Below are 26,326 nucleotides of genomic sequence, written 5' to 3' on the forward strand. Positions count from 1 at the left end.
CCATCTAGACACCGTTGCCTTATAGCACACAAAAAACGACATACCTCGGCCTAAACATCAGCGCCACAAGTAACTTCCACAAAGCTGTGAACGATCTGAGAGACAAGGCAAGAAGGGCCTTCTATGCCATCAAAAAGGAACATAAAATTCGACATACCAATTAGGATCTGGCTAAAAATACTTGAATCAGTTATAGAACCCATTTCCCTTTACGGTTGTGAGGTCTGGGGTCCACTCACCAACCAAGAAATCACAAAATGGGGCAAACACCAAATTGAGACTCTGCATGTAGAATTCTGCAAAAATATCCTCTGTGTACAATGTAAAACATCAAATAATGTATGCAGAGCAGAATTAGGCTGATACACGCTAATTATCAAAATCCAGAAAAGAGACGTTAAATTCTACAACCACCTAAAAGGAAGCAATTCACAAACCTTCCATAACAAAGCCATCACCAACAAAGAAATGAACCTGGAAAAGAGCCCCCTAACAAGCTGTTTCTGGGGGTTTGTTCACAAACACAGAACCCACAGAGTCCCAGGACAGCAACAAAATCAGACCCCTATTTAAATCATGAGAAAACAAAAAGATAATTACTTGGCACATTGGAAAAAATTTACAAAATAACTGAGACAACTAGAATCCTATTTGGCCCGAAACAGAGAGTATATAGTGGCAGAATACCTGACCACTGTGACTAACCTAAAATTAAGGACATCTTTGACTATGTACAGACTCAGTGAGCATAGCCTTGCTATTGAGAAAGCCTGTCTTCTCCTTCATCGGCCTATGTGCACACTGCCCACAACATGAGGTGGAAACTGAGCTGCACTTCCTAACCTCCTGCAAAATGTATGACCATATTAGAGACACACATTTCCCTCTGATTACACAGACCAACAAAGAATTAAAAAACAAATCACATTTTTCACAACTCCCATATCTATTGGGTGAAATACCACAGTGTGCCATCACAACAGCAAGATTTGTGACCTGTGGCCACAAGAAAAGGGCAACCAGTGAAGAACAAACACTATTGAAAATACAACCTATATTTATGTTTACTTATTTTCCCTTTTGTACTTTAGCTATTTGCACATTGTTACAACATTTTATTTCACTTCTGTTTATTATCTATTTCACTTGCTTTGGCAATGTAAACATGTGTTTCCCATGCCAATAAAGCCCCTTAAATTGAAATTGAATAGAGAGAGAGAGAGAGTGGGAGGAGAGATATAGAAGGGGGGAGGGGATGAGAGTGCAAGGAGGAGACTGGTGGAGACTGCAGCAAAGCTGATGTAAACAATAGGATGGATAGTGACACAATTACTACTGCGTAGCTCTCCCTCACTCCCCCCTCTCTCCCCTCTCCCTCTGCTGTCAAACTGGTGTCAGTGCATAGTGTTTGCCCAGGTTACATGACGGGGGGGATGCTGACCTCGCTCCAGCAGCTGCATGTTGGAGGGGTAGGCGGTCTCAGCGTCTGTCAGTGATATGAAGCTGAGGTCCCCAACTTGCAGCACCACTGACAGCAGCATAAACACACTGTCCATCTCCTGATGGAGAGAGAGGAGGAGAGAGAGGAGAGAGAGAGAGAGAGAGGAGAGAGAGAAGAGAGAGAGAGAGAGAGAGAGAGAGAGAGAGAGAGAGAGAGAGAGAGAGATGTGAGGGTGCGGAGGAGAAGGGGAAGGGAGAAGGAGAGAGAGAGGGTTGAGGAGAGGAGAGGTGGGGTGGGTGGGGTGGGGAGAGAATAAGGAGTTTGTTATTGTTTTTACTCATGAAGTAGTGAAATCACACATATACTCCAAACCCCCACCCCCTAGTCTCCTCCCAAAGAGTCAACTCCCATCTTTTGAGCTAAAATATGTTTTCCAAACCCCTGAATCCGCCTCTCCCCCTTATCCCTAAACCTCTCCTCTCTGTCCGAACTCCTTATCTAACCTCTCCTCTCTGTCCGAACTCCTTATCTAACCTCTCCTTTCCCCTCCCGTCCCCTCTTTATCCCTCCTCCCTCTGTTTCGCCTCTACCCTTCCCCCACCTCTCTCTCAATTCAATTCAAGGGGCTTTATTGTCATGGGAAACATATGTTAACATTGCCAAAGCAAGTGAAGTAGATAATAAACAAAAGTGAAATAAACAATAAAAATGAACAGGAAAAATTACACTCACAGAAGTTCCAAAAGAACTTAATGGTATCCCCCATTACCCAACTCTGATCCCTCAACCCTCCTGGACAGTTTGCATGTGTGTGTGTTATAGGAGCTGTTATTAGTCTCTGTCTGACACTCTATGCAATGTAGAGAGAGAGTCCTGCAGTAGGAGAGGAGAAGAAAGAGAGTGGGAGAGAAAGGAGTGATTGAGGTCCTTCATGAGTCATTCCCAATGAGAGCATAGGGAGGCACCATGGGTAGTCTCTCTCTCTCGCTCTCTCGCTCTCTCACTCTCTCACTCTCTCTCTCTCATCTCCCTCTCTCCCCTTCCCTCTCCATGTCAATCGCCCCTGTTTATCTCTCTCTCTCGGGAAGTAGTCTATCTCTCTCTCTCAGGAAGTACTCTGTCCCCCCCACCTCCCTCTCCAGGTCAATCTCCCCTGTCTATCTCTCTCCCAGCAAGTACTCTTGCCCCCCATCACCCCCTCCCCTCCTCCCGCCTACATTATCAGCTGCTAGCTGTGGGAGGGATTTAAGCTGACTTTCTGGTCACTCAGTGCTGACATGCTGACTGCAGCCTATACATAGACTGTGATAATGTGATGAGAACACTCATTCTGTACACACACACCAGACAAGGTAGAGCACAGTACAGTCTGTAGATATAGCTAGTATACTAACATGCAGAACCCCACACGACCATCACATGCAAGCCTGCTCACAAGCAGGGTGGAAAATGTACTTTTTGGTCTACCAGCCACTGTGGCAGGTAGATAGAAAAACATCTCTATATTTTTTTTACCAATCAAAATATTGTTTTCGCCATAATTACATCAACGTCACAACAAGGAAAAACAGATGAGCATGCTTTCTAATGTTTATAAAACAAGAAAAGTATTACTAGTAATGGGATATATTACTTCATTTCATTTTTATGATCTGCGTATTTTAACCAATGTATGTTAAAATAAATAATTTAGATACAATAGTTAAAACATATAAACTGTTCTACAACTGAACATCAAGAATCAACAAGTGCTTGCCCTGCCACAAAACACTGAGTGATAAGGCTTATTTATTATTATAGTTCAGGGCTCTATGCTGACATTTTTTAAAGGGTACATGATGTGCTCCTAAGTAGAAAGGTAGAAGCTCACAGATGAATCTAGGAAAACAATTAAAATATTTGAGTGTTTTAATTATAAGAAATTACAAAAAGTTCATGAATAAAAGTTTTTGGGAGTGATCCATAATCAATCAAGCACAATCATTAGGTGTGAGAAACATTTTCAGCTGCACCTTTTAAATTAAGGGATGGGCAGTTACCGTGGTAATTTGGGCACTTGCTTTGCTATGTCTTCCTTGCAGCAGACAGTTGCAGCAAACTAACATTGAAAAACAATCTAGCGTGTAAACAAACTGATGCAACTGGCAAATAAAAACTAGGACAAAGTCACACTTTAGTAGCCTTTCTTGTCAATTCAATCAACTTATACATGTGGGCTTGGGATTTTTTTGCTCTGGAGAAATAGACATTCTTAATGTCCAACCCTGCTCACAAGGGACAGTATGTGTACCAACCAGTAGAGACTGGTGGGAGGAGCTATAGGAGGACGGGCTCATTTTAATGGCTAGAATTGAATAAATGGAACGATATCAAACACATCAAACATGTAGAAACCACATGTTTGACTCCATTCCATGAATTCCATTCAGCCAATACAATGAGCCCATCCTCCTGTAGCTCGTCCCACCAGCCTCCTCTGGTACTGACTGACCCTATAGACTCATAGACATGCACACAGCCATATGTGTGGCAAATGACACATGCAGACTCATGCACGCACACACACAGTGTGTTACTGTACCAGTTTGTTGAAGCCCAGTGCTCTGAGGGCCTGTTTGATTGCAGTGAGACGGTCTCTACTCTGAGTTGAGGCTGAGGCCACAGGCGAGGAGTCTCCTGCGGGAACACCTGTACTCAGGTACCTTGAAGACACAGACAGAGACCAGTGAGAGACAGCTATCACACTATACACCACAGACATGATCAATTACAGTACAGAGAAGAGCAGCAGGTAACAACACACAGACATAGAGAAACCAGAGAGAGAGTTCACACATTACAGATATACTGCACTGACTAGATATCACTGAGGGACTAAAGAAATAATATTTTACCCTGAAACAAAAAAGCATGTCAAAAGGTAATTTAAAGCATGGTGGTTGAGCAGTTATTCTCACGCTGAGTTATTTGTAACCAGTCACAGCAATCTCCTGCTGAGAAAGCGAGGGTGGAGAGGGGGCGAGAGATGGGGTCCCCAAATGGGCTAGAGTCGGAGTGCTTTTGATCACGCAGTCACAGCATTAAATCAGAGGCTGTAGCGTGCTTACCAGGCTCCAAAACCTGCATCCAGGTCACTGGATATCAGACAGGAATGCTATCACACACCACACACACACACACACACACGCACACGCGCACACACACGAACACACACACATTTTACAAACTCAGCATGAGAGTGAAAGAGTTCCCAAACCCTCACTCTCATAGATTTAAACATGCACACCATCCCTTCCTCTTGCTAGCAGGTGACAGGGGGGAAATTCCCATATTTCTGCCTCTCACCCAGATTGAACCAGTTTCCTTCCCAAAATGTTAAAACATTTTACAAACTCAGCATATCTTCCTATATTACTGTAATCTGCATGGACTTATTACCTGTGAGACAGGACGTTGTTGAGCAACAGACCTGTGAGACAGGACGTTGTTGAGGTACAGACCTGTGAGACAGGACGTTGTTGAGGTACAGACCTGTGAGACAGGACGTTGTTGAGAAACGACCTGTGAGAGCAGGACGGTGTTTGAGGTAGCAGAACTGTGAGCTAGGAACGTTGTTGAGAGTACATGACCATGTGAGACAGGACGTTGTTGAGGTACAGACCTGTGAAGCAGGAAAGTTGTTTCGAGGTAGCAGGCCATGAACAAGGACGTTGTTGAGGTACAGACCTGTGAGACAGGACGTTTATCGAGGTACAGACTGTGAGACCAGGACGTTGTTGAGGTAACGACCTGTTGAGACAGGACTGTTTGAAGCGTACATGACCTGTGAGACAGGACGTTGTTGAGGTAAGCATGTGAGACAGGACGTTGTTTTGAGGTACAGGACCTGTGAGACAGGACGTTGTTTGAGGTACAGACCTGTGAGACAGGACGTTGTTGAGGTACAGACCTGTGAGACAGGAACATTGGTTGAGGTATAGGGCAGCTCTTCTCTTCAGGCGGCAGGCCCCTCAGCCATCAGGTGAAGATGTTGGAAATTGGTGTTGCTGACGAGGGCAGGTGGACGCACACCGGGACTTCTCTCAACTGTATGTGTATATCCGCGCTAAAACCACACACAACACACACACACACACACAACACACCACACACACAACACACAGCACACACACACACAACACACACACACACACACCACACACACACACACAACACACACACACACACACACACACAACACACACACACACACAACACACCCACACCACACACACAACACACACCCACATGTAATCCAATAATAACACATGCTCTGTCAATAAACTTTAAACCATATGTAACCAGTAGTAGGGCAACACACCTACTGTAAAAACACCTATATAAACCTACACACACACATTGTAATCTTAACAGAATTATCCATTAAGATACCAATGTGTACTCTCAAGATTCTTAAACCCAGGCCACAGACCAAATTATCAAACACAAAACCTGAGTGTCCTTAAGTCAAATTCATCTTTCCTACACAGCCATTACTTATGAGTAAATTAATTAATCTATTTCAATGTGGTTCTGTAGGAATGACAGAGATTGAAGCCTGACAGGTTTACTCATAGAGTTATACTCCCCCCTTTTGGCCATACATCAAACTGCCTTTAAATTATAAAGAGTACATTGACAGTATGGGCACAGACAGAACAATGAGAAAGATATTTCATCAGATGTGTAAATGTGAAGCATCCGCTTGGCGTTTCCACTCACTACCAAATATGGTAATATGGTAGCGAGAGGAAGCCCAGTAACCGGCAGTGGGAGAAGATGGAAGGAGATTGATTTTGGCCAACATTCTGTTAATTTTGTCTTCGATTAAATATTTGATCTCAATACAGTTTTCTGTTCCCAAAACTAGAATCAGTTACAAGTTTTGTAGATTTTACCCTTTGACACAGTTTTTAAAAATGGCATTATTTTGAAGGAGTGCAAAGGCCAATTGAGTTATTGCACAAGCGCACTTCACTGAGTAGGCGTTCCCTAACAGAAATATGCAGATGCATGTTAGAACAGGCCAATAGGATCTCACCAGCTCATGGTTGGCTGTGCCCACCTCCTTGCTTGTTCTGCCCACTATGACTCACTTGTTCCCATTGGAAATGACAGGCTGTGGTCTATCTTGGTTTAGTTATAAAATTATTTGCTATGAGGGTGTAGTGGTGTATTAATCTGAGTAGACATTGAGTAGTGTAGTTAGTAAGTCCCTTTGTTAGTTATAGCACAACCCCCTGAGTAAAGTTGTAGTATTGTGTACCTCTGAGTAGTGTCTTTCTCTTGTCACAGTACTGCAGGCTGAGGAGTTTGATGACACGACTGGAGTTGTCATTCATGGGAGTCTTGGCATGACCAAACGCCTCCAGGATACAGTTCACCTACAAGCCACCACATAATATATAGAGAGTCAGTGTAATATACTGTACAATACAACCATCAATATATCCACTGTCACTTTCTGGGCTGGACATATTCATATGTCCCGTGTGGCTCAGTTGGTAGAGCATGGCGCTTGCAACGCCAGGGTTGTGGGTTCATTCCCCACGGGGGGACCAGGATGAATATGTATGAACTTTCCAATTTGTAAGTCGCTCTGGATAAGAGCGTCAGCTAAATGACTTAAATGTAAATGTAATAATAATTTTTAGAGAATACATTTTTATACAGCTAAGACATGCAGTGGTGATGGCATGTTCATAGATACACAATTATGTTAATGTGAACTAATATACCTAGGTCATTTGATTCACTGAAGTTTTCTGAAGCAGGTGCGTGAGTGTGAATTACCGCCTGCCGCAATGACTTCTGACTGTCGCAATACAACTTCTCTCCACCAGGGGACAATATATCCCCACTGACTGATTGTCACACTCATCTGTCCCTCTGTGCTCTCTAAGTGTTGACCCAGATATGTTATCTAGCACCAACCCATGACATCATCTGTGTAGATACAGTTCCACTATAGCCAAGCAAGAGCGTTTCTCTCCTCCCTGTTCAACAATGATGTGTATCTCTGAGTTGTTAAGGTCATAACAGAAAGTCTAAGGAAAAGGTGTTTGGTTCGTAATAAGGAGCACTGCTAGGACTATCAAATAGCAAGAAAGTGTTGATCTTCAGTCATTCAGTGTAATAATACTTCCCTAGCATGCTAGACAACAAGAAAACCATTAGAATTCTGACAAAATGTCGATGTAAGGTTGAATGCACTGACAGTAGTCCTTGCTCTTACTAAAGGGCTCTTTTAATCCGCTGCTTCCAGACAAGACTGGTTTAATACAGTATCATTGCAATTGATCACTGCATATAAAACATTCTCACACAATGTCCTAATCATAATGGCTTTTCATATAATTGTCGCTATGTAATTTCCTGTCCGATTGTACTCCTCTATGTTCTCCTTCAATGGGTCTCACCAGTGTGCTTTGAATCCACGGCCAGAAACGATCGCTGAGCACCTCTCACTGTCCAAGGTGGAAGGAGTAATAAGAGAATCGACAGCATTTAGATGCTATGGCTTTCTCTCAGGGACAAATGGGCCAATCACAAACACAATGGGCTTGTGTCATCATACAGAACCTAGCGATGGCTATCAAGGAAATAAAATAACCTGTACCAACCTAGGGGTTTGATGTAAAGGCCAGCGTACTAACACAGATCATTTGGTCCATGAATCCATATCTCAAACCACTACACCACAGGGACTCTGTAACAGTGGACTGAACACCCACTGAGCTAGTCTGTCTGTCATGTTCTATTCAACTTCCATTGTCCTCCAAGAGTGGATTCATATTTTTAAGACAACCAGGGCCAGAGTAACCCAGACTCACTTGATTCATCCTGGGTTCAAGAGAGAAGCCTTTGGGGCTGGACCTCACTGCCAGGTGTCTCACTATGTGTTTACAAGCCTCTGTCTTCCCAGAACCACTCTCCCCACTGCAGAAAGAGAGAGAAACACAGAGAGATAGAGGTAGAGAGAGAAAGGTAGAGATAGAGGCTTGTTAATGTAGTAAGGGTGATTAGACATACGTAGCAAAAATAAAAGACAGATGTGTGTGTCCATGCAAGGGTGTGAATATCTGTGTCTGTGAGTGTATCTATGTGTGTCAACATTGTGCCTGGTCTCAGGTGAATGGGTGTGTTTTGTGGCGTGAGTTATCTGGGTGTAGCCCAGGCTCCTATCTGTCACATTCGTCAAACTCCTCCACCCGCCTGACATCACTCCTCTGGGGTATCATTTCTCTTTCTCATCCCCCCATCCCATTCACAATCTTGAAACTAGTCATTACAATGGTCTTGTTTATCAAGTGGACACTATCATAACAACCTAGCCTATGGTTATAATGCGGGTGCTCTGTGACGTTTTAGAAACATTTTGTAATTCATTTTCTTTCTTAATTCTAGTGAAGGCCACTGAAAGTGAAGACCTATGGAAGATTCTTTGGGTTAGTGGAGATGGCAAGTGGAGCTCATGGTCATATGTACTCTTCATCTAGTTGCTCCTCTAGCATCCACCCACTGGGCATCTCACTGAGGTCATTCAGGTTAGGTTGATCCACCCACTGGGCATCTCACTGAGTTCATTCAGGTTAGGTTGATCCACCCACCTGGCATCTCACTGAGGTCATTCAGGTTAGGTTGATCCACCCACCTGGCATCTCACTGAGGTCATTCAGGTTAGGTTGACTGTGGAGAACTCCACTCATCTGCTCCATGGGGGACTTAAACTAACAGTTGGACATACTGTTAGATCTGTCTAACTACACAACACACACACACACACACACACACACACCACACACACACACACACACACACACACACACCACACACACACACACACACACACACACACACACACACACACACACACACACACACACACACACACACACACGAGCAGAGAAGAGACCAGCTACGTTACACAGATGGTAGATGGCTTTAGGAGGTAATTTAAGCCCCAACTAATGACAGTGTTGTGTGTGTGTGTGTGTGTGTGTGTGTGTGTGTGTGTGTGTGTGTGTGTGTGTGTGTGGTGTGTGTGTGGTGTTTGTGTGTGTGTGTGTGTGTGTGTGTGTGTGTGTGTGTGTGTGTGTGTGTGTGTGTTGTATTTTGTCCTCCTATTAATGACCCTGCTGAGAGTATGAAACACAGCAGTTCACCTCTCTTTTCATTTACAGGGCTTTATATTTTAAGGGCGTTTTGGTGCTTCTGGGCATGTGTCTATACCCTGGCCTCCAGGGATCATGGTGTACTGAATGTATATGATTGTGTAGGTGTGTGTACCCTGCCCTTGAGGCACCTAACATTTTGACTGCCTCCAGCCCAGTGGAGCATGGAAGACTGCAAATGAGGTGTGTGTGATGAATAGCCAGCGGCCGAAATGCATTAACTTGCTGCAGATCCGTTGCGACTCAGCGTGAACGTTGGTGGAGAGCCGTAACGGGTTTAATTGCAATCAGGAAGCTGCCTCCATCCAGCCAGCCCCTGAAGCCATTAATTGTTCTGTGATCGTTTAACAGGTCTGGGCTGAGACTAAGGCTCATTAATCTCTCTGGGAGCATTTAACTGACCTGCAGGGGTGGGTTTGAACAAACTGGGCAGTGGTCCTCACTTCACCACTCACCTACTCTAATCATTTACTGATGCTGAGTTAACAATCTACATTTCCATTTTAGTCATTTAGCAGATGCTCTTATCCAGAGCAACTTACAATTAGTGCCTTCATCTAGGTGATACAACATATCACAATCATAATAAGTTCATTTTCCCTCAAAGTATTTATCAGCAACATCAGTGCTAGTGGGAAAAGAGGAGGGGGGGGCGTGAAAATGATTTAAGATACTCTTCAAAGGGGGGGGGGGGTGAAAATGATTTAAGATACTCTTCAAAAGGGGGGGGGTGAAAATGATTTAAGATACTCTTCAAAGGGGGGGGGGGGTGAAAATGATTTAAGATACTCCTCAAAGGGGGGGGGGTGAAAATTATTTAAATACTCTTCAAAGGTGGGCGGGTGAAAATTATTCAAGATACTCTTCTAAGTGGGGGGGTGTGAAAATGATTTAAGATACTCTTCAAAGGGGGGGGCGTGAAAATGATTTAAGAGACTCTTCAAAGGGGGGGGTTGAAAATGATTTAAGAGACTCTTCAAAGAGGGGGGGGGGGCGTGAAAATGATTTAAGATACTCTTCAAAGGGGGGGGGGTGAAAATGATTTAAGAGACTCTTCAAAGAGGGGGGGCGTGAAGTTATTTAAGATACTTTCAAAGGGGGAGGGGCCGTAAAATTATTTAAGATACTCTTCAAAGGGGGGGGGGCGTGAAAATGATTTAAGATACTCTTCAAAGGGAGGGGTGAAAATGATTTAAGATACTCTTCAAAGGGGGGGGTATATCTAAGATACTCTTCAAAGAGGGGGGCGTGAAAATTATTTAAGACACTCTTCAAAGAGGGGGGTGAAAATGATTTAAGATACTCTTCAAGTGGGGGGTTGAATATTTAAGATACTCTTCAAAGGGGGGGCGTGAAAATGATTTAAGAGACTCTTCAAAGGGGTTGAAAATGATTTAAGAGTACTCTTCAAAGAGGGGGGCGTAAAATAATTTAAGATACTCTTCAAAGGGGGGGGTGAAAATGATTTAAGAGACTCTTCAAAGAGGGGGCGTGAAGTTATTTAAGATACTCTTCAAAGGGGAGGGGCCGTGAAAATTATTAAGATACTCTTCAAAAGGGGGGGGGGGGTGAAAATGATTTAAGATACTCTTCTAAGAGGAGGGCGTGGAAAATGATTTCAGATACTTCTTCAAAGGAGGGGGTGAAAATGATTTAAGATACTCTTCAAAGGGGGGGTATATCTAAGAATTACTCTTCAAAGAGAGGGGGGTGAAAATTATTTAAGGACACTCTTCAAGAGGGGGTGAAAATGATTTAAGATACTCTTCAAAGGGGGGGGGGGGGGGTGTGAAAAATGATTTAAGATACTCCTCAAAGGGGGGGGGGGGTGAAAATATTTAAGATACTCTTCAAAGGTGGGGTGGGCGGCGTGAAAATTATTCAAGATACTCTTCTAAGTGGGGGGTGTGAAAATGATTTAAGATACTCTTCAAAGGGGGGGGGCGTGAAAATGATTTAAGAGACTCTTCAAAGGGGTTGAAAATGATTTAAGAGACTCTTCAAAGAGGGGGGGGGGGCGTGAAAATGATTTAAGATACTCTTCAAAGGGGGGGGGTGAAAATGATTTAAGAGACTCTTCAAAGAGGGGGGCGTGAAGTTATTTTAAGATACTCTTCAAAGGGAGGGCCGTGAAAAATTATTTAAGATACACTTCAAAGGGGGGGCGTGAGAAATGATTTAAGATACTCTTCAAAGGGAGGGTGAAAATGATTTAAGATACTCTTCAAAGGGGGGTTATATCTAAGATACTCTTCAAAGAGGGGGCGTGGAAAATTATTTTAAGACACTCTTCAAAAGGGGGTGAAAATGATTTAAGATACTCTTTCAAAGGGGGATTATCTAAGATACTCTTCTAAGAGGGGGGCGTGAAAATGATTTAAGATACTCTTCAAAGGGAGGGGTGAAAATGATTTAAGTACTCTTCAAAGGGGGGATTATCTAAGATACTCTTCAAAGAGGGGCGTGAAAATTATTTAAGATACTCTTCAAAGAGGGGGGGGATGATTTAAGATACTCTTCAAAGAGGCAGGGTTTCAGATCTGGATGAAATACTAATGCTTCCTCACAGAGGCCATATTGGCATGTGTTAGTGAGTGAGTGTGTTGTGTGTGTATGTGTGTGCAACATTTGTGCATGCATTGAATGTGTGTGTGTTTTTCTCTTTCTGTGTTTCCGTGTACCTGAGGATGAAGCATTGTGGGCGTCGCTCCTGCAGCATCATGTGGTAGGCCCTCTCTGCTGAGGAGAAGATGTGAGGAGGCAGAGAGGAGCACAGACGCCTGAGAGAACTCAGATACAACTGACTCACCTGACAGAGAGAGAGAGAGAGCGTGAGAGACAGAGAGAGACATACTGTAAGTGTCATAATCCTTACGTTACATAGAGAGAATAGTTACAGCCCATTCTTACATGACACACTGACATGCACGCATACACCCGCACGCATGTTATGGTAACAGTTATAGCTTCCGTCCCTCTCCTCGCCCCAACCTGGGCTCGAACCAGGGACCCTCTGCACACATCAACCACAGTCACTCACGAAGCATCGTTACCCATCGCGCAACAAAAGCCCCGGCCCTTGCAGAGCAAGGGGAACAACTACTTCTAGGTCTCAGCACGAGTGACGTCACCGATTGAAACACTATTAGCGCGCACCACCGCTAACTAGCTAGCCATTTCACATCGGCCACATACGCACACACCACTTGGTTTCATCCTTACACAGATCTAACCTGCATATACTTTTACAAGTGTGTGTCAGAGGAGACTGGTGGGAGGAGCTATAGGAGGAAGGGCTCAATGAAATGGCTCGAACGGAGTCAAATATGTGGTTTGCATAAGTTTATGTGTTTGATACCGTTCCATTCCAGCCATTACAATGAGCCCATCCTCCTATATCTCCTCCCACCAGCCTCCTCTGGTGTGTGCGGAACACAGCGCTCTGACAAAGTGTGGCTTACCACTCACCAGTCCTGTACTATGGCCACGTAAACCAACAGTCAGAAACAGACAGAGCAATTAGTGGTTAGTTGAAACTGTCTGACTCAGTGTATTGAGGTGGCGTTTTAAAAGGCAGTGTTTCAAAGACTGTTTCATGCTGCTAGTCTACTAGTGTTAAGCTTATCTATTCTCATAGGCTGCACTGTAGAAATATAAAACAGTAGTACACATTGTGTGCCATGCCTCGGCCTGTACCACTGACTGAACACATTGATTTAGCAGAACATCAAACAGACTAATAGCTGAATGCTGACACTGGGCTGGAATGTGTCCGACTGACTGACTGCCACTTAGATCAGACGGGCATGGAGGCAATGTTGAGATTGGTTGTACACAGCAAGGAAGGATGGGGGAGAGAAAAAAGGGATGAGTGGGAGAAAGGGAGGAAGAGAGGGAAGGGAGGGGCAGGAGCAGAGATAGCTTTGTCTGACTGTTGGAGGACATCTGAAGGACAGAGCAGCGGAGTTTGAGTTTTTGTCAAATACATACAGAGAGAGGAAAAGCAGAGAAGGAGGGGATGGAAAAAAGAGAAAATACACACATATGCCACCTGTCACTTGGTTGCCATACAGACAACACACACCTACATGTTGCCCTGAAGCCTTACATAACAACCATTAAATCCTCCCCCACACCTAGTGTATTATATTTCAAGGGTTTCTGTGGCACTAATCATGTACAGTACAGCGTGGCTTCTCTCCACTCATGTACTAGCCTGAGACACATCAAACACTACATACAATGCCCACAAGCTCCCTATCCCAACCCCAGCCAAGCCCCACAAACCCAACCCCTAAAAAAACATTCCCCAGTCCAGCAAGCCCCAAAACCCAACTCCAAATATCACACCACTGCCCAGCCCTTGCCACAGTACCAAACCCAGCCTCTGATCCCTTTCTCAAGCCAGACTCAATCAAGCCCCAGGCAGTCCCCAACCCCAAACGTCTGTCCCATCACAGAGCAGATGTGAGTGGGATTGGAGGGGAGGAGAGGAAGGGGGTTGTTTTTGGTGGAAGGGGTAGACAGACATCAGAGGGTAACAGCCTGTTAGCAGCAGATCACACATGTTGTGACATATGTCTCTCTCACTCTCTCAGGTGGAGTGTGCATGCAAGGCTTGGGTGTGTGTTAAATTCTGCCAGATTTGAGGTACAGATATGGGGGGGCGATGGAACTGCCAGGGGAGTCAGGCATCTGTCCGAAACCAAGCTAGGGGTACCCCACCCCCTCCACACACACACCTGCTAAACCCCCGTTTCATGGGCAATCTCTCAGCTGCCATTTGGGCAGTGGGCTAAGTGATGATGGTCATCTTGTCATATTGTATTTCTTCAGACAGTGAGCACATATTGTCCCACTAATGTGACTATTCAGCTGTCATTGCTATTGTAGACACACAAGGCATGGCATGGCAAACACACCACATGTGAGGTACGGCAAACATAGCCTACTATAGGTTAAACCTGTGTCAGAAATAACTAAGAGGGATTACATGTGTACTTTATGTAAAGACTGAAAGAGACATGTTTCTGTCAGCGTTACGTAAATGCACGTCTGATACAGTAAGATGTGTATGCATTACATAAATGCCTGTCTAGGCTACGGCCCAGCAGATATACAGTGTGTGTGTGTGTGTGTGTGTGTGTGTGTGTTTTTCTGAACAGAATCTCCCCCTGGCCTAGCTAGTGTATAGTGCAGAGTCAGCCCTCCACTGTATATCACTGACAGGAAGACACTACATTATTAATGGACCACATCAAGGCCCATTTCATCCATTCATAAAAAACTAATTATACACACAACAGGAAACTCAATACACACACACACACCACATACTGTTAACATATTCTCTGTGTTATATTGACAAGATACATTATAGAGTATATACAAATACAAAACATAAAGCTACACTCTAGCTAGAGGAAAATAAAGACAAAATGTATGTGTTAGTGTCAGCCTAACCACTAGAAATAGATGTATATTTGGATGTTTGAAAAGGTCCTGATAATGTCGTAGGCACAATTTTTTGTGTGTTATTTTTAAGAAATCACTGCACTGGGCACAAACTCATGATGCTCGGAGCCGAAGCACACTGCTTTGACTGCTCATGCTATGGCATTTTTCGAAGCTCCAGCAAATATTGAGAATACTTGATGATTTGTTGATTTGCAGAGCCTTCCCCAAACCATCACCCTAACCTTAACCACTAGGAATGAATGCCTAAACTGTTAACCTTTGAGTTGTTTCTGTTCTAACCCTATAACGACGTGGAATTAAACCTGTAACCATGCGGAATTAATACATAAAAAATAGACGTTCATCCATAATAAAGTGGTTTGCGAAAGTATTCATCCCCCTTGGCATTTTTCATATTTTGTTGCCTTACAACCTGGAATTAAAATAGATTTTTGGGGGGTTTGAATCATTTGATTTACACAACATGCCTACCACTTTGAAGATGCAAAATCTTTTTTCTTGTGAAACAAACAAGAAATAAGACAAAAAAAATGAAAACTTGAGTGTGCATAACTATTCACCACCCCAAAGTCTAAACTTTGTAGAGCTACCTTTTGCAACAATTACAGCTGCAAGTCTCTTGGGGTATGTCTCTATAAGCTTGGCACATCTAGCCACTGTGATTTTTGCCCATTCTTCGAGGCAAAACTGCTCCATCTTCAAGTTGGATGGGTTCCGCTGGTGTAATCTAAGTCAAACCACAGATTCTCAATTGGATTGAGGTCTGGGCTTTGACTAGGCCATTCCAAGACATTTAAATGTTTCCCCTTAAACCACTCGAGTGTTGCTTTAGCAGTAGTATGCTTAGGGTCATTGTCCTGCTGGAAGGTGAACTTCCGTCACAGTCTCAAATCTCTGGAAGACTGAAACAGGTTTCCCTCAAGAATGTCCCTGTATTTAGCGCCATCCATCATTCCTTCAATTCAGACCAGTTTCTCAGTCCCTACCGATGAAAGACATTCCCACAGCATGATCCTGCCAGCACCATGCTTCACTGTGGGGAAGGTGTTCTCGTGGTGATGCGAGGTGTTGGGTTTGCGCCAGACATAACGTTTTCCTTGATGGCCAAAAAGCTAAATTTTAGTCTCATCTGACCAGAGTACCTTCTTCCATATGTTTGGGGAGTCTCCCACATGCCTTTTGGCGAACACCAAACATGTTTGCTTATTTCTTCTTTAAGCAATGGCTTTTTCTGGCCACTCTTCCGTAAAGCCCAGCTCTGTGGAGTGTACGGCTTAAAGTGGTCCTATGGACAGATACTACAATCTCCGCTGTGGAGCTTTGCCGCTCCTTCAGGGTTATCTTTGGTCTCTTTGTTCCCTCTCTGATTAATGCCCTCCTTGCCTGGTCCATGAGTTTTGGTGGGCGGCCCTCTCTAGGCAGGTTTGTTGTGGTGCCATAGTCTTTCCATTGTTTAATAATGGATTTAATGGTGCTCCGTGGGATGTTCAAAGTTTCTGATTTTTTTTTACAACTCAAACCTGAACTGTACTTCTCCAGAACTTTGTCCCTGACCTGTTTAGAGATCGCCTTGGTCTTCATGTTGCCACTTGCTTGGTTGTGCCCCTTGCTTACTGGTGTTACAGAGTCTGGGGCCTTTCAGAACAGGTGTATATATACTGAGATCATGTGACAGATCATGTGACACTTATATTGCACACAGGAAGACTTTATTTAACTAATTATGTGACTTCTGAGGGTAATTGGTTGCAGCAGATCTTATTTAGGGGCTTCATAGCAATGAGGTTGAATACAAGCACCACTTTTCCGTTTGACATTTTTTGTAATTTTTTGAAATAAGTTATTTTTTTCATTTCACTTCACAAATTTGGACTATTATGTGTAAATCCATTACATGAAATCCAAATAAAAATCTATTTAAATTACAGGTTGTAATGCAACAAATAGAAAAACGCCAAGGGTGATGAATACGTTTACAAGGCACTGTATGTCAAAAGTTGAAGGGACACTATGAGATCTTGTTGGTTACTGTATAATGTGTACTCACCAGTGAAGAGTAAATGGGGAGCTCTTTGTTAGGATTGACCAGGAGAAGAATGTGCCCGATGTAGGTCTGAAAAAAATAACTTGCATTACTTCTTTAACCAAAGAGACATACAGTGAGTGAAATGCATCTCGTTAATAAAATAATGGATTATTACAGTTGAAATACTGTAACATCAGGGGTATACATCTCATCCTGATATATTGGCGTTGAGGCATCTTGTCTTGACCTGAAGCACGGTCAAACTACCAGCCACTAAACTCCTGGGGTAAACACAGAAGTTCACATAGAGCCATACCGTCTTAATTGTTGAAGCACAAAGCCCCATCCCTTTCATGGAGCCTGACGGTCAATTTAGCACAAACTAAATCCCTTCCCCAAACACAACGAGGGATGGGAGAGTCCTGTGTCAGCACTAACTAAATCCCTTCCCCAAACACAACGAGGGATGGGAGAGGCCTGTGTCAGCACTAACTAAAATTCTCCTTCCCCAAACACAACGAGGGATGGGAGAGCCTGTGTCAGCACGAACTAAAATCCCTTCCCCAAACACAACGAGGGATGGGAGAGGCGTGTCAGCACTAACTAAATCCCTTCCCCAAACACAACGAGGGATGGGAGGGCCTGTGTCAGCACGAACATAATCCCTTCCCCAAACACAACGAGGGATGGGAGAGGCCTGTGTCAGCACCTAACTAAATCCCTTCCCCAAACACAACGAGGGATGGGAGAGGCCTGTGTCAGCACGAACTAAATCCCTTCCCCAAACACAACGAGGGATGGAGAGGGCCTGTGTCAGCACAACTAAATCCCTTCCCCCAAACACAACGAGGGATGGGAGAGGCCTGTGTCAGCACGAACTAAATCCCTTCCCCAAACACAACGAGGGATGGGAGAGGCCTGTGTCAGCACAAACTAAATCCCTTCCCCAAACACAACGAGGGATGGGAGAGGCCTGTGTCAGCACTAACGCTATGGCAAACATGACAACAAACACCATTATGAGAATTACAAAACTTTTCACAAAAGTATCCTCTTCCGCTGCCACGGCGTTGGATATGCTCATTCCCAAATACACGCTCCTGGGGCATGCGTACACCTTGGCGAACAAGGAAGTGTGATAGAGGTAAGAAAGGCTTTTCTAATGATAACTAAAATTACTGAAATGCAGGGAAAACATAGTCAACAACATTACTGTAATGAGATTCAGGGGTTCACGGGATATGGCTGAGACATATGAATAGAATATGTTGCCAAATAGCGGTCTGCTCGGACATGAGACCCTGTCAACGTTTGAAAAAAATCAATGCAATATGTAATCAACTTGACATTTAACGGCAACTAACGCTGCAAATCACTTAAAAAACATTACCACCAAAACCTCTTTTTATAAACAGAAATAGCAAAAACTGCATGGAGATAGAGAGGTATTCTTATTCCATTCCAATAGCTATTCCTTCTTCCAACGCACAGACCCTGAGGCTGTTTAAATAGGCTACTAACTGCCAAAATCCCTTCCTCTGACTGAGACATACAGTAAACCCTAACCCTTACAGCTACTGCTGTACAGTTACAAGCTGCTAGCCCTACCTCCCACACAAATACCCTGAGGCTGGCTAATTGCTAAACGCTAACCCTCTGTCCCCTAGGAGTGCCCTGCTGGGGTTGGATAGGACGTGTTATCACTAAAACGCTAACATGCTGCTTTGCCTATCCTCAGGCCTGGGCTGAAGGTTAATGAGTTTCAAAGTTATCCACATACACTGTTTTAAGGTCAGTTTAGCATTTTAACCCCTAATAGCAGGGTTAGATGATTCTAGATCTGTGCCAGAGGGTAACTTTAACGCAAAGCAAGTTAACTGTGACCCTTACACTTTATCACATGCTCTCAATCTCGTATAGTAGCATCAAGAACAAACTCAAATTCCACTCCCTCACAACCACCATCAAATCCTCCCAACTGTCATCTATCCCTCCCTCTCTCTCTAGTCCCTGGGCTTGGCTGTGTACCATCCCTCCATCTCAGCACAAAGGAGCAGGCTGGAGCCCAGTCATCAAAGTCCCAGTCTCTGACCACCCTGCTGGGGAGCATATGGAACATTACAATGGCTTTGTCCTCCCTCTCCTCCATCTCGTCCCTCTCTCCATGGTTTCCTCTCTCCCTCCTCCACCTCATGCTCCTCTCTCTCACCTCATGCTCCATGCTCCTTTTCTCATCCACCTCCTCTCTCCATGCTCTCTTCTTCCTCTTCTTCCTCCTCCTCCTCCTCGCCCAATCTCCTTATCTTTTCCCATCATCTCTTTTTTTCTTTCCCTTCTCCTTGTCTCATTCTATCCCCCTCTTCTCTGTCCTCTCTCAATCTACCTCCTCCTCTCTTACCTCCCCTCCATATCTAACCAGCCAGTCTCTCCTCCATCTGTAGTTCAGTAACAACAGGCTATTGAAGCCTCTTCACACACAGTGATGAGAATAACCAGGCTGTTCCACATTGATCTGGCTCCTGTCTTTAAACAGCACAGTCTCTCATGCTGAGCTATAGACCAGACAATAGACTCAGGGAGATTGGGACAATGAAAGGTGGTTAAAATGACCAGAAACCGAAAGGAAAAGGGGTGTACAGTATTTCTTATAAATGCAGTCATGGATTTCTTCCATCGAACCAAACCAGCATTGATTCTCCAACATAGGAAATGTCTCTTTTGTGAGTGTGTGTGTCTGTGTAAATTTGTGCATTAATGTGGGTGCCTGTGTATCCGTGCATGTACATGTGGCTCTTAGTAGTTATATTCATCCCCCCAGCCATGGCTCAAAGTCCCTGGGCAGCAGACAGTGAGTCTCCTGGGCCACCTTCCAGACACGAGGCCCTGGCCAGAGCTCACACAAACCCATCACACAACAGCCACTATTCCAGAACAGAGAGCTGAGAGGGGGTTGGAAGACTGACTCAAAGAACGTACCACCCCTACAACTCACACTAGCACAGTTACCATTGCCTGGCCTGGCAACAGAGAGACCAAAAACAGGACTCCCTCCCCTGTCCCAGCCATTGCCAAAAACACCCATCTCTGTCACTGGCCTGCTAGGCTGGAGGGTGCTGGTTTGCCTCCCCAGCTCTGAATCTGGGCAGAGTCAAGGGGAAAGACTGCCCATTGTCCAAGCTGACATCTCATACATCACTCCAATTGTATGTCAGTGTGTCCATGTGTGAGTGTGTGTGTGTGTGTGTGTATGTATGTTTGTGTGCATGTTTGTGTGAGTGTTCTACCTACATAAATCTGGTCATTGCCAAAGCGTTTCTGCATCTCGTAGAGCAGGCTGCTGTTTGTGAGTTCACTGAGAGACGCCAGGTCATCATTAGGCGCCGGAGGCATCAGCTTCACCTGCAACACAACACCACACAGGTTACCATAGAAACCACACATGGATTTGGTGCATGTGCACACTTTCTCATACTGTACATGTAAACTTTTCTGTGGTAGAGATGTGAAGTACATAGCAGTAGTGCACATATTGAGTGTACACTTAGTTGTAGTGCAGATGTTGATTGTACTTGCCTGCTCCAGTTTGCTGTAGGGTCCTGTAGGTCCGTCCAGACCGTTGTCCAGTGAGGGTTGTCTGCTCAGCCCCCCTCCCACCTCACTGAACATGGCACACTTCTCCAACAGACTGTCCCTCTTAGAGAGGGACATGGACAGGGGGGTGCTACAGGGTAGGGGTGGGGGTAATAGGATTACTAAGGGTATCATTTGCTTTTGAATACTGATATCGAAACACACTTGAACTATAATTAATGCATAATATAGATAAGTGAGGTCATTTGATCATTTGATGAATTGATAAAAACTCACAGGTTCTTGACGGGGATGGTGTGGTCGTGTGCGCCTCCATCGTAGCGCTCATCTGAAGGGGGCGGGGGGACAGAGGGGTCCTTCAGTCTCTCTACCCAGCATTCCTCTGCTCTCAGCAGCATAGCCATGATGGGGTCAGATGCTGCTATGCCTGGAACCAGGACAGAGAGCAAAGGGGGTTAAGAGAGTAACCACTAAGGGTTAACAATGAGAAAGACTCTTTTCACCTCTCTGTCAGACTGTTACAAATGTATTTTTTGGTAAGTATTATAAACCGGGTAGTTTGGGTCCTATAAGCTAATTGGCTGAAACATTTTAGCCATGTATATCAGACAACAATATACCACACGTATGATGCAAAAATACTTGTTTACTGTTCAATTAATGTTGCTAATCAGTTTATAATAGCAATAAGGCACATCAGAGGTTTGTGGTATTTAAACTTGCCTAAAGGAGCAGTCCGGGATCTTAAGAACTTACAAATTCATAACATATTGTCCTATTTTGAATTTGTAACATTTCATACAAATTGCACCAAAAAAAGGTAACATATCATAAGCAATGGATGACGTAATACAGAGTTGTCGGGAACTCGTTTTGGCTCGTGAACACTACTTTCAAAAGGACTGGTTGAAATGATACAAAATCTCTGGAGCATGACTTGAATCATTGTGGTCATAAGACATTTAAGTCACTGATGGTTACTTTCAGTACTTTCAATCATATCTAGCTTGCAAGGATGTGGAATGTTGCGTAGACATTGACTTTGAACACCAGCCAATCAACGAGACACATAAAATGTCCTCCAAGATCAATACGCTGAACATTAATGACAAGTAATATAGACTAATTCACTAAGGGCCTCGTCCTAACCCACTGACCCCCCCTCACATCCATATGGATGTGCCTGTGCAGAGTGCAAAGCCCATGGAGGACCAATCCATCTGAGCTTCAGAGACAGGGTGAGTTAAGATACCCTGAGTCTTTCATGAGGTCTAAAAGGGCACAGGGGAGGAGTACGGCTACTGTATATCTCCTCTTTTATTTCATAGAGAGTGACAACCCCCTAGACGCCCATATCTCCCCCCCTCTTACTCTCTCTCTCACACACACACACACACACACACACACACACACACACACACACACACACACACACCACACACACACACACACACACACACACACACACACACACACATTTAGATTAAATGAGAAGGAATCATGTTAGTGTGGTCATACATAGTCTCTTCTGCTTCTGTACATAAATGACAGATAATGCACTTGAGTAGTGATATTCTACCTTCATTACCATTATGGAATGAATCAAATTAGTTCTGATGATTAATTCTGAACACTTCCAGTCTATTCTCTCAGTGTGTGTGCATGTTTCTGTGTCCAGAGAAAAAATCAGGTAGAGTATGAAGTGTTCATTTTATGTTTGGTTAATGGATGAGCTTGTCCTCATGGGGCAATACCATACAGTGTCTTCGGAAAGTATTCAGACCCCCTTGACTTTTTCCATATTTTGGTACGTTACAGTCTTTTTCTAAAATTGATAAAAGTATTTTTTTTCTCAGCAATCTACACACAATACCCCATAATGACAAAGTGAAAACAGGTTTTAAGAAATGTTTGCACATTTATTAAAAATCAAAAACATAAATACCTTATTTACATACGTTTTGAGACACTTTGCTATGAGACTCGAAATTAAACTCAGGTGCATCCTGTTTCCATTGACCATCCTTGAGATGTTTCTAAAACTTGATTGGACTCCACCTGTGGTTAATTCAATTGATTGGACATTATTTGGAAAGGCACACACCTGTCTATATAAGGTCCCACAGTTGACAGTGCATGTCAGAGCAAAAACCAAGCCATGAGGTCAAAGGAATTGTGCATAGAGCTCTGAGACATGATTGTGTGGAGGCACAGATCTGAGAAAATTTCTGCAGCATTGAATGTCCCCAAGAACACAGTGGCCTCCATCATTCTTAAATGGAAGAAGTTTGAACCACCAAGACTCTTCCTAGAGCTGGCCGCCCRGCCAAACTGAGCAATCAGGGGAGAAGGGAACCAATAACCCGATGGTAAAACTGACAGAGCTCCTCTGTGGAGATGGGAGAACCTTCCAGAAGGACAACCATCTCTGCAGCACTAAACCAGCAGCATCATGATGTGGTTTTTCAGTGGCAGGGACTGGGAGACTAGTCAAGATCGAGGCAAAGACGAACGGAGCAAAGTACAGAGATATCTTTGATGAAAACCTGCTCCAGAGCACTCAGGACCTCAGACTGGGGCAAAGATTCACCCTCCAACAGGACAACAACCCTTAGCACTCAGCCAAGACAACGCAGGAGTGGCTTCGGGACAAGTCCGTAAATGTCATTGAGTGGCCCAGCCAGAGCCCAGACTTCTGGAGAGACCTAAAAAATAGCTGTGCAGTGACGCTCCCCATCCAACCTGACAGAGCTTGAGAGGATCTGGAGAGAAGAATGGGAGAAACTCCCCAAATACAAGTGTGCCAAGCTTGTATTGTCATACCCAAGAATACTCGAGGCTGTAATCACTGCCAAAGGTGCTTCAACAAAGTACTGAGTTAAGTGTCTGAGTACATTTGTAAATGTCATATTTCAGGTTATTAAGAAATTAGCAAACATTTCTAAACCTGCTTTTGCTTTGTCATTTTGGGATATTTTGTGTAGATTGATGAGGAACAAAAACAATTTAATACATTTTAGAGTAAGGCTTTATCATAACAAAATGTGGAAAAAGTCAAGGGGTCTGAATACTTTCCAAATGCACTGTATAACCTCCACCCACACCGCACACACACACATACACACACACACACACACACACACACACACACACACACACACACACACACGAGAAGAGAGAGAGAGAGAGAGAGAGAGAGAGAGAGAGAGAGAGAGAGAGAGAGAGAGAGAGAGAGAAGAAGACAGAGAGACAGAGAGCAGAGAGAGAGACGAGAGGAGAGAGAGAGACAGAGACAGCAAGAAGAGCATTCTATGCCATTAAAAGGAACATCAAAATTGAAATTCCAATTAGAATCTGGCTCAAAATCTTCAATCAGTTATAGAACCAATTGCTCTATATGGCAGTGAAGTATGGGTCCACTCTCTAATAACGAATTTACTAAATGGGACAAACATCCAACTGAAATACTGCATGCAGAGTTTGCAGACTGTATTGCAAGTACAAAGAAAACTCAAAATAACGCATGTAGGGCAGAATTGGGCCAATACCCCCTCCTCATTCGAATAGAAAAAAGAGCCATCAAATTTTACAAAACATCTAAAAACAAGTGACCCTAAAACATTCCATCACACAGCTCTACAATGTCAAGAGATGAACCAGAGATGAGTCCCCTCAGCCAGCTGGTTCTGAGGCTCAGTTCACCAACCCAAACCAACCCATAGAGCCTCGGGACAGCCCTCAGAAAATCTGGCCCAACCAAATCATCACAAAACAAAAAGAAAAATATATAACCTTTGGAAAGACACCACAAAAAATCTAAGTAAACTTCAATGCTATTTGGCTCTAAAAGACAGTACATGGTGGCAGACTATCTGACCACTGTGACTGATAGAAAACTGAGGAAAACATTGACTAGGTACAGACTCAGTGAGCACAGTCTGGCTATAGAGACCGGTCGTCACAGACAAACCTGGCTGCCCAGAGAGGACAGGCTGTGCTCATCCTGCTCCAGGGGAGAGGTAGAGACAGAGGTGCATTTCTACTACACTGTGACAAATACTCAGCACTAAGAGCATATTTCTTTCCCAAAATTATAACTCAATACAAAGAATTTGAAACTATAAAAATGAAGAAAAAATCAAATATTTATTGGGTGAAAAGCCAATGAGTGCCTCCTGCCGCAACCTGAGGGACAGCCAATGAAAAATGCAAAGTAATGTTGATAATATTTCCCATTTAGCTTAGTTTTGTTTTGTCTTTCATACAGGCCATATGTCTTCTCAAGTCATATTGACACTGGTCTACTACCATTGATTTAATGTATTGTTGTTCTGATTAATATTGTTGTTGTAGTTGTTGTTTTAATGGTAATCCCTTGTCCACTACTACTATTATTATAGCTGTTGTCCCACCATTTATTTATATATAAATATATATATATATTTTGTATATATTACATATATATTTTATTTTTATTTTTCGATATGTATACTTTGACAATGTAAGTAATAATGAACTTGCCATGTCAATAAAGTCAATTGAATTGAATTGAATTGAAAATTGAGGAGGAGAGAGAGAGAGAGAGAGAGAGAGAAGAGAGGAGAAGAGAGAGAGAGAGAGGAGAGAGAGAGAGAGAGAGAGAGAGAGGAGAGGAGAGAGAGAGAGAGAGAGAGAGAGAGAGAGAGACGAGAGACAGAGAGACAGAGAGAGGAGAGGAGAGAAGGACAGAGAGACAGAGAGACAGAGACAGAGAGAAATGGGTGGAAAGAGTAATAGGCTTGTAGTGACATAAGTAACTATATACGGCAACAGAGGAACATAAAGAAATCTGAGGCAGAAAGACGGAGGGTGAGACTGGGGCGAGAGGAGATGATGACAGCTACATATCAGACAACTGTTTTGTAGATATGGGCCACAGCAAGACATTTGGGGAGGAAGGGATGCAACATGTGATCTAATGCAGTTCCATGTCTTTTTTATTTTCTCTGAAATAATGAGGTGTGTGTCTCTGTCTGTCCGTCTCCCTGCAGACAAGCATCGTTAGCCAGCTGCTGAAGCACAGAGCAGACCCAACTCTCCTGAACTGCAACCAAGACAAGCCTCAGGTATAACACATGACATCACACAACACACTCAATTTAAGCATGTGGTATTGAAATAAATAAATGTATTTTGATTGGTCCAGTTGACCTGTGTCTGCCTAGCCTACTGTTCTAGTGATCACTCTGATAAAACGGAACCAACACACACAACCTAACCAATTCATTTCCACAAGACATTTACCATTTACATTTACATTTAAGTCATTTAGCAGACGCTCTTATCCAGAGCGACTTACAAGTTGGTGCATTCACCTTATGATATCCAGTGGAACAACCACTTTACAATAGTGCATCTAACTCTTTTAAGGGGGGGTGGGTAGAAGGATTACTTTATCCTATCCTAGGTATTCCTTAAAGAGGTGGGGTTCAGGTGTTTCCGGAAGGTGGTGATTGACTCCGCTGACCTGGCGTCGTGGGGAGTTTGTTCCACCATTGGGTGCCAGAGCAGCGAACAGTTTTGACTGGGCTGAGCGGG

General features: G+C 43.8%; 1 protein-coding gene across 1 annotated transcript in view; it reads right to left on the reverse strand.

The window, feature by feature from the left end:
• The window catches only part of LOC111959253 (uncharacterized), a 202,670-nt gene that overhangs the window by 77,334 nt on the left and 99,010 nt on the right, over positions 1–26,326 (reverse strand). The window contains 12 exon segments of the mRNA XM_070437758.1: positions 1,442–1,559; positions 4,023–4,143; positions 5,360–5,390; positions 5,425–5,476; positions 5,479–5,546; positions 6,747–6,864; positions 8,314–8,419; positions 12,336–12,463; positions 17,180–17,245; positions 20,447–20,557; positions 20,732–20,879; positions 21,026–21,176. Of these exon segments, the coding sequence (XP_070293859.1) occupies positions 1,442–1,559; positions 4,023–4,143; positions 5,360–5,390; positions 5,425–5,476; positions 5,479–5,546; positions 6,747–6,864; positions 8,314–8,419; positions 12,336–12,463; positions 17,180–17,245; positions 20,447–20,557; positions 20,732–20,879; positions 21,026–21,176 (1,218 nt within the window).

The sequence above is a fragment of the Salvelinus sp. IW2-2015 genome, linkage group LG36 (assembly GCF_002910315.2).
Source record: "Salvelinus sp. IW2-2015 linkage group LG36, ASM291031v2, whole genome shotgun sequence".
NCBI lineage: Eukaryota > Metazoa > Chordata > Actinopteri > Salmoniformes > Salmonidae > Salvelinus > Salvelinus sp. IW2-2015.